The sequence below is a fragment of the Trachurus japonicus genome, chromosome 23 (assembly GCF_045865225.1).
Source record: "Trachurus japonicus isolate A0001 chromosome 23, Traja_1.0".
In the NCBI taxonomy this organism is placed as follows: Eukaryota; Metazoa; Chordata; class Actinopteri; order Carangiformes; family Carangidae; genus Trachurus; species Trachurus japonicus.
In genome coordinates this window covers 18,687,624-18,703,417 of record NC_140929.1, presented here as the reverse complement: position 1 = coordinate 18,703,417, position 15,794 = coordinate 18,687,624, and the positions used below count along the sequence as shown (strand labels likewise).

The window sequence follows — 15,794 nt, the reverse complement described above, 5'->3', positions numbered from 1 at the left end:
CATTTGTCTCTGGCATTAAACATAGCTACATTTGGAGCGTCGCGTGGCGTAGTGGTTAGAGCGGGCGCCCCATGTATAGAGGCACAGTCCTCGTTGCGGTCGGCCCCGGTTCGAGTCCCGCGTCGGGCGCCATTTGCTGCGTGTCGTCCCCCCTCTCTCTGCCTCCCCGTTTCCTGTCTGTCTCAACTGTACTATCTATAAAGGCATAAAAGCCCCAAAAAAATATACTTTAAAAAAAAAAAAAACATAGCTACATTTAAATAAAATGAGGTGGACACCTGAAACTAAGGAATTGTTCACAATAATAAAGTTTTGGTAGGCTTATCATTCAAATATAACTTGCTCAGTGTAAATAATAGTCGTTCTGTTAAAAAAAAATCGAATAGTTTATAAGACAATCGTCTTGTCTGAAAAAAATGTAAATGTGCCTTTTTACTGTCACAGAAGGAGAAACATGGAAAGACTCCACCAGAAAGTTCTGTGTGAAACTGTCAAATGAAAACAAGTGAAACTGAGGTGCAGCTCAAACTCAGCAAGGTGCAGACTGTGATGAGAAGCTACCGGAAAATATTGACGTAGTTTTACGCCGGGAGAGAAGACTTGCTCGTTAAGATGAGCGCTCATTACGTGACCAGGACGCTGTGACCAGACGCGGTAACGTTCTAGTATTCTCCAACACCGACTCTCAAAGTCCGCGATTTTATTTTTAAATGACGAACGGCTGTTTTTCAGTCCGTGATTTAAAACGATGGAGCAGCGGTAGCTACCGCTCCTAGTAGCGCTTCTCATTTAAAATGACAGAGAGAGAGAGAGAGGAGAGAGGGAGAGGAGAGGAGCGGCGGCGGCGGCGGCGGGGGGGCTACACCGGTGCCGCTTGATGAGGGACAAGACAGGTAGAGAGAGAAAAGAGAGAGAACACCTATGTGTACTGAGTGAGTGAGTGCATGTGTGTGTGTGGTGGGCGGCTGCGGCGGCGGGTGCGTGTGTGGAAGGTGCCGCAGCAGTTTTGAGAGAAAAACAAAGTTAAAAAAAAAACAAACAACGACGCATCGACTATTAAATTAGTTGTCGACGATTTTAATAGTCGACGTAGTCGTGACTAGTCGACTAATCGTGGCAGCCCTAGTGTTGTGTCATGAAATGTTGCAGTTTTCCACCTCCATGATTAATTTTTCTTCCTCCATGACGTCCTCTTACAGTTTTTCTCGATTGTTTACACACAATTTTTGGTACTTGAGACACAATGGCCTCAACATCTAACTCATGCACCAACTCCCTTGACCAAATCTGCTAAACTACAAGCACAATTCCTGCTTTACACTCAATTTGCAGTTCTATAACACACTTTTTTCAAAACACTACACACAATTCTCTGCATTTGGCACAATTTTCATGAAGAAAATCTCTTGTTTTCACGAGTAACACACTGTTATTCAAAATTCTAAAGTTACTTTCCCTACTATTCACACTGACTCATCACATGGGTAAACACCTGTCACACAGTTTTACAATTAGCAATCAGAGCTTTAGCAAAAAAGGGCAACATAGCAGGCAGTGATGGACTGACACCAAAAAGAGAGAAACCAAACAGAGAGGCCACACAACACAAACACACACACATATATAGCAGTGATCATAATGATGATGACAAAAGAAAATGCATTGATCACCAAAATTGCATATTGATAGAGGGATTCGAACCTAGACTAGAACAAAGTCTTTGACTACAAAGAGTGCTGCTCTACTAGGTGAGCTACATGTTACAGTACTCTCATCTTGTCAAAATTATGTATTCAGTCTTTCAAAATTGTTCGGCCGTAAATCAGCTGACCCCGACCAACTCTTTCTTTTTTTCTTTTGTGGTCACATCAGCACGGCTGCATAGTCACACGACCACCTCGGTCGCGTCTTCACGCATTTCATTTGTTAAGGTGTATTTGAGTGTTCTGAGTATCAAAACAATATTCTAAAATTTTTAGGGCTGTCAGAGTTAACGCGTTAATCGCGATGAGATTAATTAAAAATTAACGCGATTAAATTTTTTAATCGCGGCCCATTTTGTCCTCTCTCTGCTGGACTGGAGGACTGGAGTGTGGGACCTCCAGTCCAGTAGGTGGCGGTAAGCCACCTTCAAGTTGGTTGCTACACAAATATACACAGTCTAACATATATCCACAGCTCCATCCATTGATTTTTTGACGGCTTTGTTGTAAACAAATGCACATGGCCATGTATTGATTTTTTTGACGGCATCGGTTGTCAACAAATGCACGTGGCGATGTATTGATTTTTTGACCTCGTCTGTTGTCAACAAATGCACATGGCCAGGCAGAGACGTAGCAAAGTAAAGGGCAATTTCCACTGGATGCAATTCGTTTCAATTCTGTGTGAGTTTCATGCATCATGTGTTATGATTAGGTAGGCCTACTAGGTCTGGTCTAAAAGTTGTTTGTCTAGAGATTATAACACTTTGGAGTGTTGAAAGTCCAAAGCGCCATATATAATATTTTTAATAGAGATTAATCGCGAGTTAACTATGGAAAAAATGCGATTAATCGCGATTAAAAAATTAATCGTTTGACAGCCCTAAAAATTTTACAACACATTTATGTACTGTCTGTAGTTACAGTAAAAAAAAAAGCCTAAGTCATTATGAGGAATGGAGTAGAAGTGTTTTCCATTCATCCTAGTGTTTTACACTGAGCACATCAGTGTTCAACTAGTTGTTATAAATGTCTAGTCATATGATGGTTTGTGTGTGTCATTTGAGACTAAAATAGCATTTTGAGAATAAATAACATTGTTTTGAATGTAAAGTTTCATTTTGCAGGAGAAGTTAAAGCTATGGTCTACGATTTGGAGCATTGGTAATTATTATTAACATCGTTTATACAGTGATTATGGTCCTGTGGTCCGATATACACAATATAAATAGCAAAAAGAACCAAAAAAATCCATTCAGTCTATCAGCCGTGGGCCTGCATAGAAATTGACAAATGGGCGCCGCGCGCCCCGTCCGGCTCCCACTGGCTCATACCCTCCGTCCAATCCCCTCGTCTCGCCTGCTCCTCCTCGACCCGCCTCGTCCCCACCCCCTCCGCTTAGAAACTACAAGTAGTTGTAACCGCTCTGCTCAGCCACAGACACATGAACCCACCAATTCAGCACCTGCTGCCCCCCACCCCCGGTCGGTCTGCCGAAAAAAAGCCCCACTAGGATTCAGAGAAGCACAGTACAGAAGCACAGAATGTGTTGCTGCCCGTATTACCGGTACCAGTGCTGCGTCGAGTCTCCCTGATCCTCTCCCCGACACACAGCCGCTTCCAGCCGCAGCCGCAGCCTGACCGGGGTGCTCTGCACCCTGCACACCGCGGCCCTGCTGAGCTCCTGGTCTTCCTCCTCTCCCCGACACACAGCTGCTTCCAGCCGCAGGCAGCCGCAGCCTGACCGGTCTCTCTGCACTGCGGCGCCGCGGAGCTCCAGGCCCCGGTCTTCCTGCTCCTCTTCCCCAGACACAGCACCCTGTGGCCGGTCACCCAGCGCGAGGAGTCTCCCTGTAGCATGAGGCTGTGCTAATGGTTGCTAATGGCGGCGCTGCTCGTACCAGCGGTCGCCGCGGTCCCGTTGCCGGGGACGGCGACGACGGTACTGGCACCGCCTCATTACCGGCAGCTGGTGCACAGCGGCGGCGCCAGCCGCGATGCCACCGCTGTGCACCAGCTGCCGGTAACGAGGCGGTATTAGTGGGCTAGCGCCGAGCACAGCCTCATGCTACAGGGAGACTCTTGGCGCTGGGTGACCCAGGACAGGGTGCTGTGTCTGGGGAAGAGGAGCAGGAAGAGTCGGGGCCTGGAGCTCCGTGGCGCCGCGGTGCAGAGAGACCCAGGCTGCAGCGGCGGTGCTGAGTTTATGTTGAACAGGTAATCTTTGGTTTTATTGTGGAAGTTGTGACTGTGAATATGACATTTTACTCAGCATTCAAAGCCGCGTTTGGTTTCTGCAGGCAGCAGGCTTGTTGCCTGCTCCGCTCTGCTCTGTGAGGGGAGGGGGGGAGGCGTGTCGCGAGGAGGTCCCGAGGGGCGGGCCATACGAGCTCAGAGGGGAGGGGCGGGGGTGTGTGAGAGGTGCTTTTTTCAAATTTTTCTCATCCTCTTTCAAAATGTATACCATAGCTTTAAGGGTTTTGCCCATTGTGTGTGTGTTTTTGGATTTGTGTGTAGAGTTCTGAGAGTATGAGGCATGCATTCAGAAAATGTGTGTAAACAATCGAGAAAAACTGTAAGCCTGGTTTATGCTTCTGCGTCGCGGCGACGGCATAGCTACGGCGTCGACCCTACGCCGTCATTGAGCATTCGAAGTTCTGCGTTGAGGGAACGCGTTGCTCTGCAATTTACCGCCAAGCCACTAGGGGTGTGTGGCTGTGTCTTCGTGTTGTTTTGGGGGGCTCATATCGGATTCCTTGGTTTTCGTCAGGGAACTTGTTGCTTCTTGTCACAGTAAACAATGGCAACTGAAAAACAAATGCTTTTATTGCAAATGTTGAAGCGCAGGCGACGAAGAACACGTTTGTGGAGGTGGTCTGTCCGACCAGTTGAGGCTGAATGGGTGAATTTACCACACTGATGTTCTGAACGGACCAATCATAGTCCTTACGGTTCGCATCGTGGCGCATCAACGCGACGTGTAGTCAGGATTTTTTGGAGGTGCACGTCCGGCTACGCCATAGGGTCGGCGTAGGGTTCCGCATAGACGCCGTAGCTACGCCGTCGCCGCGACGCAGAAGCATAAACCAGGCTTTACCTGTGGGACCCTCTGACCGACAACGTGTTGCCTGTGCTGACGGGTCATGATTTTACAATCTGATGTTGGTCCAGAGATCTAGTCAACGTGGATTGATGCATAATCAGTCAAGAATAGACCTACTGCATATTTCTATGGGACTGCTGGAGCTGTGATGGAACTAAGACAGAAAAAGCTCTGGTTGACTCGAATGGGAGCTAATTGCTACGGCATGTACAACGGAGATGGAACAGAGCAGAGAAGAAGTATGTTGACTGACTGACTGACTGACTGACTGACTGACTGACTGACTGACTGATGATATTTTCATTACTGTTCAGGGGAATGCAGAGCCACAGTCTACTGAGCCAACCGTTTCCCTGCTGCTTGGGAACTGCAGGGAAGAGCAAGAGCATCATCTGAAACAATACTTACATACTAACCAACTATCCATCAAACAGAAAGACCTGCCTTCTAATAAACGTCTGTGGTGGAGACAGTTGATATTTTGGAGTGAGTGTCCCAGTAGCTCATTGCTAGAAAACCCAGTGTGGACATCAGGGGAAACATAGCAAAGGGATGTGTTCTGAAACAAAAAAGTTGTGGTGTGGATACAGCCTAGACCTGGCTTGTTCACAGCAATTCTTCCGAAACGGGGAGCGTTTAACCCCAAAGACTGGTTTGTTTGGTCAGATGTGGGATAAAACAAACAGGCCCAGATCACCAAGAAGGGGCGGTCTGGTCTGGTCTCGGCTCACTTCCATTCAAGCCCTGGAGCGGTTTGTTTGCAGTTACAATGTAATCAACTCAGCAACTGACACAACTGATTCAGAAAAACAAACCAGCCACACACTGCTGATGTTCCATGGTTTTTGTTTTTCCCAGGGTAGCTCCTCCTCCTTCCGGATAAGATTTCTGACCAATGAGAGAACGCAAATGACCCAAAAGAAAAATGCAACAAAATCTGATCAAACCAAACGAGCCATATGTTTAAATACACCCTTAATCTGACCACAGCACAGATCTATCTGACCGCTCTGTTTCCCTCTACATCAGACCACATTGTAACAAAACTGTCATGATCATCAAACTTCACTGTGGAAACAGCAGGTTGACAAAATCTTAAGCCAAGTCCCACTCACTTTTTTCCATCAAAGCTTTGGGATCATCTTCCAGTCTTCAGTTCACTTGTCGTGAAGATGGGTCACCTGTTTTAATCTGTTATGTAACGAGCAAAGCTCCATACAATGAAGAAAAATCCATCAGAGGATGAGATGTGGAGAAGCTCAGCAGTGAGACCTCAGCCATTTAAAAAAACACCAAACTGTGATGGATTAGAATTTTTCCTGACAACACCAGCAGCCGCCAGTCACAGCTCATCATAGACTGAGGAGATGGAATCACCTCCTCATGGTCGTCTGTCTCCAGCACCAGACTAGTTCCAGGTCACATCCCCTTTTATCCACAGTCATCCAATTAATGTGTGACAGTTTCTCACCATTGAAATGTCAAGTCTTGAGTAGGGATTGGTTCCTTTCACATTTAAACCGATACGGTATCGACACCTGGTTCCTGGGAACCGGTACCGGTATGCAACGGCACCTGTTTTCAGTACTTTTTTGTGCCCACTTGTGGTAATTAAAGTAATTTTGTTTATAAAAAAAAAATGTTAAAACTTATGAATTTGAATTTGATTGTTATGGTTGGGTGTAAACAAGCTAAGCTGTCATAATGAGTTGTCCGAGTCATTTGTATGTATTTTTGGCTTGAACCAGCGTGTCCAGTCGGGTTAGTCAGATGTGGTCCACTATCTCACAGACATGAGGGTGCGTTCAGGTGCCAAATTGTGGTATCGTGTGATTTTATGTGAATCAATACTCGGGATTACCGTAGGAATCAGTTGGTACCAATAAAAGTACCGAATTCGGTATCATCCCTAGTCTTTAATGTGATTTGAGGTTAAAACTCAGCTTCACTTTTGACACAAAAATCTCATCAGATTGTCCCTGAAAAAGTTCTGTCAAGGTGTTACTGAGACAGCATGGTAACGAGGATGGGACAGACGGACAAGCCATAAACAACTCGCAAAACAAAGAGATGAAGGGAGCACACACACACACACACACACTCAGTGGGCTGCTCCATGAAGTTGCTTTTGTCACATTGCAAACAATCGTCCTTTGTTCTATTTATAAGATGATATTTATATCAGGGATGAAGAGGAGAAAGTTTAAAGCGTCCACGGTGAGAACAGGAGCCTGTTGGAGTTGAACACGGGGGTCACACAGGGAGGTATATGACATAAAGACATGAAGGGGGGAGGTGGGGGGGGGGGGCTCTGCAGTCCCAGAAACAGTGACGAGAACAGTCCCAGCAGCAGGGAAGTAGAGCATCAATTAAGGGCAGCGTGCCCTAGATGGCACAGTGACGTTCCAACAATGCATCAGCGTCACTGCCACTTGACTTTCTGTCTCTGTCTCACAAACACACACCTTCTCCTTCTGTAGGAGCGGAGATCGGACCTGACACCACCAAGATTTTAGACTCCACCACCCACCGCTGACCCACACCTTAAAGGGGTAGTTCAGCATTTTGGCAAATTTGCCTATTGCCATAATCCCTAGTCTTAGGAGTAGGTTCATTACCTTTGATTGTTGGTGCAAGCTGTTTTTAGATCGGCGGCAGAGACGTGAGCTGACAAGGCAAGCAGTACTTTCGCCATTCCCTCATCAAACTCATCAAATACACAATCCAGCTGGGGCGGTGTTTAGCTCAGTTGGTAGAGCACCCGCGCCATGTGTTGAGGCTATAGTCCTCACTGCAGGCGGCCCTAGTTCGAATCCCGAGCCAAGCGGTCCTGTCCTGCGTGTCATTCCCCTCCTCTCTGCCTCCCATTTCCTGTCTCTCTCAACTATCCTGTCAATTAAAAAGTGAAAAAAGCCCCAAAAATATATTTAAACCCAAAAAAACACAATCCAACAACTCCAGAACACTCCCGTGGACAAGTTGTGACCTGCACATTCACCACGCTATGAGATAATAACGGAACATTACGAGACAGAGTTGTTTTCGAGGTAAATGCGTAGTCGGAACTACATTCCAGACACGACGGTGATGTGATTTCAAAAACGCAAGTAGTTCAGAGTACTGTATTTGCTTCATATAAATGTTACTATTTCATAGCAAATGTGCAGATTCTTCACGAGAGCATTTTGGCATTGTGCATTTGATGAGTTTTGGGGGAAAGGTGAAAGTACCGATTCGTGAGCAGCTTGCGTTCCCCACCGATCTAAAAACAGCTTGCACTGACAATTAAAGGTAATGAACCTACTCCTAAGACTAGAGATTATGGCAATAGGCGAATGTGCCAAAATGTTGAACTATCCCTTTAACATGTTAAGGAACAGTCCAGTTACATTTGCAAACAAGGACATTTCTGTCTGCTTTGCACCTGTTCTCTCTATCATCCTTCGTGTTAAGAGCTGTCTACCTGAACCTCACAAACACACTGAGACACACACACACACACACACACACACACACACACACACACACACACACACACACACACACACACACACACACACACACACACACACACACACACAAAAAAAGAACACACTCCTGTTGGTTTTGAATTATTGAATAGTGGGCGACAGGGACACACACAGAACACTGACCAGGAGAGGGTAATAAGACACCGAGGAGAGCCTCATGTACATGACTGCAAACGATCATGGTCACGTGACACACACACACACACATAACCCAGCCAGCATGTGCTGAGACTGGTGAGATTAATCCTGTGTTTGGGGACACACACTGAAGGGCATTAAGACCCTAAGCAGAAGAGGTGAGTAAGGGCATGCGTGTGCACACACACACACACACACACACACTGGCCGGCAGGAGCGACAGTGATCCGTTGTGAGGAGGCAAAACATGATGGGTCCGCATCAAGTCGGTGACATCACTTCCTGTCAGCACAAACCGCACACAATGTTTCTATGTCAGCTCCAAAGTGCTGACGCAGGAACAGCCAAACTGCAGCGCTGCTGCATTCACGTGCTCCTCGGACAGTCCCACGTCCAGAGCTGGAAGGTTGTCTTCTGACTCCAGCATGTCCATGTGCTCTTAAATCAGACACAACATGGACGCTGTGAAGAAGACTGTTTGCAACTTCCAGTATTTATGCTACATAAAATCAAAATTAATGCTAAAATATGTACTTTTCCACCATCACTATAAGCAATACATGAATTTGTACCATTTACATTTCTGTCAACAAGTCAAAATACTCTCTGACTGAGATTGTTCCAAACTAACATAAATGCAAAGTAACACACTAAATTAAGTTTTACTTATCAGCAGTGATGGGAATAACTGCGTTATAAATACTGGTGTTACTAACAGTGCAACTAGTCGAAAAAAGACGTTTATCTGGAACTAATAGGGATGCTCCGATTGATCAGCTGCCGATCATTATCAGCCAATTTGGACCCAAAACAGGTTAATCGGCACGCTCTCAAAGCACCAATCAGAAAAGCCGACACACAGCCCTTTAACAACCGAGTGATAGGCCGTACGTTCACACCAAAAGCTGTCATTATTGTCTTGTACAGTGTCTTGTCAGTACAAATGGTTTTATTCCTTTAAGTGGTGCACAAGGCTAGATCGTAAAGGACATGGAGGATTATTATTAGGGCTGACCCAAAAAAATCGAAGCTTCGATCGTTGCCATGGTAATTGATCATGAAGTCCATGATCTTTTTTTCCTTTTTGATACTGGTTCCCATCAGCAATTGTTACATTGAAATGAGTAGGGTACTTGGCATCCATTCCTGGAAACCTGCATGATAAGTTTTAGAGACATGCAGTGTTTCCTATACATTTTAACTTTAACAACACTTTAACCACTGCGCAACGCACCGCCCCGGTAATTACTCCCTTTTATAATGTAGAAATGTCAGTTACTTTTGGGGAAAGTAACTATAACTAATTACTTTCTTAAAGTAACGTGGCCAACATGGCTTATCCGACATGTGCTGCTGCACCTGAACGCAACACTGCTGGTGGTGAAGGTCTGTTGTCCACCCTGAGCTGTGTATCAGTCAGTGTCATCTACACATCTAGTTCAGTGGAGCTGCTTGTGGCTTTGTGCTTCATCACAACACTTGGAGACACTGGAACCACCTCTCCTCTTCCTCTTCCTCCTCCTCTTCCTCATCCCGCTGCTCCATGCTAATCGAGAATCCCCCCCCCTCCATCACATTCACTCATCCCCGCCCCGTCCCCTTTTCTGCTGATGCATTAGGTTCAAAGATCCGTCAGCAGCTCTGGTTAATGTGTGGCTGCAACATGGCCGACTCGGATCATTGGGTCCTGCAGCCTGCATCCTGACTGAGTGTGTGTCTGTGCGTTTCAAGCCAGCGAGTTGTCCATCTTTTGTCATTACACAACGTGACTGAACTTCCCTCTGTTCAGGGGAAGTTTTTCTAATCCCTGCACAGTTAATCCCAATCTGCATCCACCCCATGTGTCGGCCCCCAAAGCTGCGCCAGTCCAACCAGACCCAGGCTGTTTCTCACAGCAGGAAAACAGACACTGACAGAGACTGACTGTCGGAGGTTTACGGCATGTTGGAATATTAATCGTGACATAAGAGTTTGAAAGAGACACAACAGGGTCACTGTTCACTACCACACACTTCTGGAATAGATTAATGCTGCTGCAAAGGTTGGGAAGCAAACTGAAATCATTTTGTCTAGAAGATAGATAGATAGATAGATAGATAGATAGATAGATAGATAGATAGATAGATAGATAGATAGATAGATAGATAGATAGATAGATAGATAGATAGATATTCACAAGGACTTCATAACCACATTAATAGAGTGTTGGATAAATGGTCACACAGTAATTGAAATCGAAAAGTAAAAATAAAAGTAACAAGATGTCAATGCTGACCGTAATGGATAACAGGCTTAAATGGTTAGCTCATGTTAAAAGTGAAGGAGAATGAGTTCCAAATAACTAGTTAGCCAATGCTATTATCTTTATAAGAAATAGGCTAATCAATTCAGTATATAAAGCAAACTGTACAAATTCAATGTAAATGGCATGTAAATAACTATGTATGTACAGTATATAGGATATATGAAGATATCTGTAACATAGCATGTTTTAGCAAATACTTCTGATTCAGATTTTAAGAATAACAGAGCAAGATCTAATGAATTCCATCTATCTATCTATCTATCTATCTATCTATCTATCTACTGCTAAAAGTAACAGATTGGGACTAACTCTGAAAGTAATAGTTGCTACATCATGACAATTTATTAAAATGAAAATGGTCTGTAAAGGATTGTAAGTTACAATAAATCAATGAATATTTTAAATAGTGATTAAATTAGCCTGCTGGATGAGTGTGATGTTGATGTCATGAAGTCACTACCACTGGCCGTCAGGAGCAGTCAGTCAGTCAGTCAGTCAGTCAGTATTCACTTGACTTGGCACAACAGACACAGTCACAGGACCGCTGTACTAATGCATCACAGTGCTGCCTGCCAGAGCATCATTAGCAACAGTAACAGCAGAAAGCAGAAAGCAGCAGCCCCACAGGAGAGAAGCCCCCTGTGTCACACACCTGACGGTAGCAACACTACAATAAGACAGTAGAAGAGCGTTCAGGTCCCAGGTGTGTGAGGTCGGTGCTGAAGCAGATTTCCAGTCCCTATGGGAACATCATTACAATACAGTAACACTGCCAGTAAGTGAAGTAAGGTCACTGTAAACTCACTGGAGCCGCACATGTACAATCAATCCCGGTGGGAATATTATGGGATATCAGAGAGGTGAAGTTAGCGAAAAGCCTCGTGTTACTCACGTTCCCAGCACTTCTTTAAAATCAAAAATCTTCTTGATTTCGTCGACTTGTTTTTTCCACGCCTCTCCTCTGCCGGTGTCTCCGTTCTCCCGAGCCATGGCGCTGTTTTACCGGCCCGAGTCCGACCGACACTGGGCTGCGGGAGGAAAGGATGCGGAATAAGGACGATAATAACAAACAAAAAAAACGGGGAGAGTGTTTGTTAAAGGAGGAAGCCGAGCTGAGCGCCAGAGGATCTGAGAGTCCCGGTGGTGTGAGCTCCGCTGCAGCAGGACCATGTGAGTCCTCCTGCAGGTTCCCGTGTCCCTGCTGCCTCCCTCCTCCTCTTCTTTCTCTCTCCCTCCTCTCCCTCTCCCCCCCTCCCCACTCCTCCTTTCTCCTCTCCGGCCGTCTGGACAGAAGCCGTCAATGTTACCGTGAGGTGCAACCACTTCCTGTCTCAACTTTCATAATATAAGCCTTTTCATTTATATAATAAAGGTGCACGTTGGATGTCCAATTAAATATGTTTTTTCCACTACAAGGCCTAATGATTATAATAGGCTATAGGATAGCCTCTAGATTTTCAGATTTGCACTGCAAACTTGCAGTAACAGAAACAGTAACAGAAACATGAAATAAGAAGCTGAAATGTAAAAATAGCAAGACACTGGAAACATGTGTGAAATATGTGTAACACACACACACACACACACACACACACACACACACACACACACACACACACACACACACACACACACACAAAGTAAGCCAATTAATCAGAGTGTTTTTCAACCTTGGGGTCGGGACCCCACATGGGGTCGCCTGGAAATCAAATAGAGTCGTCTGAAATGTCTAGTAGCCTAATTGGAACCTTCTTTAACCTTTTTTTGGGGGGAAATGTTTTAAAATATCTCCAGACATGTCTATGTCCAATAATAAGTGGTTTTGAAGTGCATGTGACCTTGTCTCTGAGGGGGGGGGCAGCCTTTTCAGGAAGCAGACCCGCAGCGTGCACATTGCCAAAAATTGGTCAGTTGAATATCACTTTTTAACATGTTTAAATTAGCAGTAACTTAAAATAAAAAATATATGCATGTGTATGAACATGTAAAGGAGTATTTTTGATCATTTTAACACTTATTTTGGCATTATTTATATTCTAAAACTGTGTTTTTTCATTCGTTGCCTCAGGGCAACACTGTGCAGTTAGGGCACTTTTGTTCAGGCAATATCAATATACAGTGTTGATATGTTCTTAGTTGTAAATAATGACCATAATCATGTTTTTGACTTTACTTTTATCTATTAACTATACAGGAGGTAGATACAAGAATATTTTATGGGCCGGTGTGTTTTATTCACACACAGAGGTGTACACACACACACACACACACAAACAAACACTACAGAGGTGTACACACACAACAGAGGTACACACTGACACACTACAGATGTGCACACACAACAGAGGCACACACTGACACACTACAGAGGTGCACACACAACAGAGGTACACACTGACACACTACAGAGGTGCACACACAACAGAGGTACACACTGACACACTACAGATGTGCACACACAACAGAGGTACACACTGACACACTACAGAGGTGCACACACAACAGAGGTACACACTGACACACTACAGAGGTGCACACACAACAGAGGTACACACTGACACACTACAGAGGTGCACACACAACAGAGGTACAAACTGACACACTACATAGGTGCACACACAACAGAGGTACACACTGACACACTACAGAGGTACACACTGACACACTACAGAGGTGCACACACAGCAGAGGTACACACTGACACACTACAGAGGTACACACAAGAGAGGTACACACTGACACACTACAGATGTGCACACACAACAGAGGTACACACTGACACACTACAGAGGTACACACACAAGAGAGGTACACGCTGACACACTACAGAGGTGCACACACAACAGAGGTACACACTGACACACTGCAGAGGTACACACACAAGAGAGGTACACGCTGACACACTACAGAGGTGCACACACAACAGAGGTACACACTGACACACTATGGATGTGCACACACAACAGAGGTACACACTGACACACTACAGAGGTGCACACACAACGGAGGTACAAACTGACACACTACATAGGTGCACACACAACAGAGGTACAAACTGACACACTACATAGGTGCACACACAACAGAGGTACACACTGACACACTACAGATGTGCACACACAACAGAGATACACACTGACACACTACAGAGGTGCACACACAGCAGAGGTACACACTGACACACTACAGAGGTGCACACACAACAGAGGTACACACTGACACACTACAGAGGTACACACAAGAGAGGTACACACTGACACACTACAGATGTGCACACACAACAGAGGTAAACACTGACACACAACAGAGGTACACACACAACAGAGGTACACAGTGACACACTACCGAGGTAGAGACACACACATACTACAGGGGTACATACACAAACACTACATATGCACACACACTACAGAAGTACACACATAGACACACACTACAGAGGCGCACACACACACACACACACACACACACACACAAACAAACAAACTACAGAGGTGTACACACACGCGTATGTGCGCACACTCTCACACATACACACACTACAGAGGTACACACACACACACACACTACAGAGGTACACACACACACACACACACACTACAGAGGTACACACACACACACACACACTACAGAGGTACACACACACACACAACAGAGGTACACACACACGTATGTGCGCACACTCTCACACACACACACAGACACACAAAATGTCAAAAATAAAGTTGTTTTCTATGAATATACTATTAGTTTTACTTGTATAACACTAATCATAATCACATAAAAAGCTCGGACTTTTAGGACCCTTATAGCACAATGTTGAGGCAACAAACCCAAATCTGATTCGGGGGGGGGGGGCAGATTTTATGATGGATATGTTATCAGGGACCTCCAAGCTCCCAAAAAATGGGGTGAAATATTTTTTTCCCCAAAAAATAAAAAGTCATGCCATAGAGGGCTAATAAAAAATATTTTTTGAAGTAATCATTCTTTTTAAAATTCTGATTAGGCACCTTCACTTTCTCTAATATAAATCAAGTTTAAATAAAATGCAGCTTATAAAAATATCTGAGCTGGCGCATCTTGATTGACGGCTGTGATCACATGATGATTTTGACATCAGAAATTTCACGTCATCATGATGTGATTGCAGGGTCGCCTCAAATTTCTGATGTCAAAATGGGGTCACAAGCCAAAGAAGGTTTGGAACCACTGCATTAGGATATTTAATTGGGCTGTTTGAAATATTTGCTGTAAAACCATAGAAAATTCTAGTGATTATTGATTTAACAAAATAAATAGGCATACTATTATGACGAACAAAATCTATCTATCTATCTATCTATCTATCTATCTATCTATCTATCTATCTATCTATCTATCTAGATCTAATTTACAATCTCCCAGTTGGGCAATTTGCTTCACTTTATAAAACGATTGTGCTTTTACTTTGAAGCCAGTACCAGTTATTTCCTGTTCTACGCTGGTTGCGCATGTTGAGCTAGACCGCGGACCTGCTGCCACCTGCGACTGTCTCTAAACGCAGTTAATTGCCGTTGGCACGTCGGCTGCCCCCACCTCTCCACCGACAGCATCACCTGTCACCAACCCCCGTGTCCCACTATTAAGTCTAATCAATCTATAATTAACACAGAAACCGAGTCTTATTGTGGCAGCGCGTGTTGTTAAAGCAGTAGAAAGAGGCTGATGGGATGGGATTCCTGCATCAGAGGTGTGTGTCTCTGTCAGTGTGTATGTAGTGGGGGTGGGGGTCTGGCCAGGACGTGGTAGCGGTAAATTCGCAATGCGCCAATTTGCCGACAAGCATCATACAAGCAGCACAAAAGGCGTGCACGTGGATGAGCAGCGACCCTTCACTGCTGCGCGTTCACCTGGCTCAACCCACCCGCATTACATCTGGATTACAAAGTTTCTGTTTGCAGAGAAGCACTGATCCCCCGGACTGACAGCTGCGAGGGCTGGCTGCTCACTGACCATAACACACAGACACAGAG

The 15,794-nt window shown here is 45.0% G+C and overlaps 1 protein-coding gene across 1 annotated transcript in view; it reads right to left on the bottom strand.

Moving 5' to 3' along the window:
• The window catches only part of camk1da (calcium/calmodulin-dependent protein kinase 1Da), a 104,795-nt gene extending 92,795 nt beyond the window's left edge, over positions 1-12,000 (bottom strand). The window contains exon 1 of the mRNA XM_085769454.1: positions 11,672-12,000. Within this exon, the coding sequence (XP_085625580.1) occupies positions 11,672-11,769 (98 nt within the window). The 5' untranslated portion in view covers positions 11,770-12,000. The remainder of the gene's footprint in view (positions 1-11,671) is intronic.
• Positions 12,001-15,794: the final 3,794 nt, after the last annotated feature.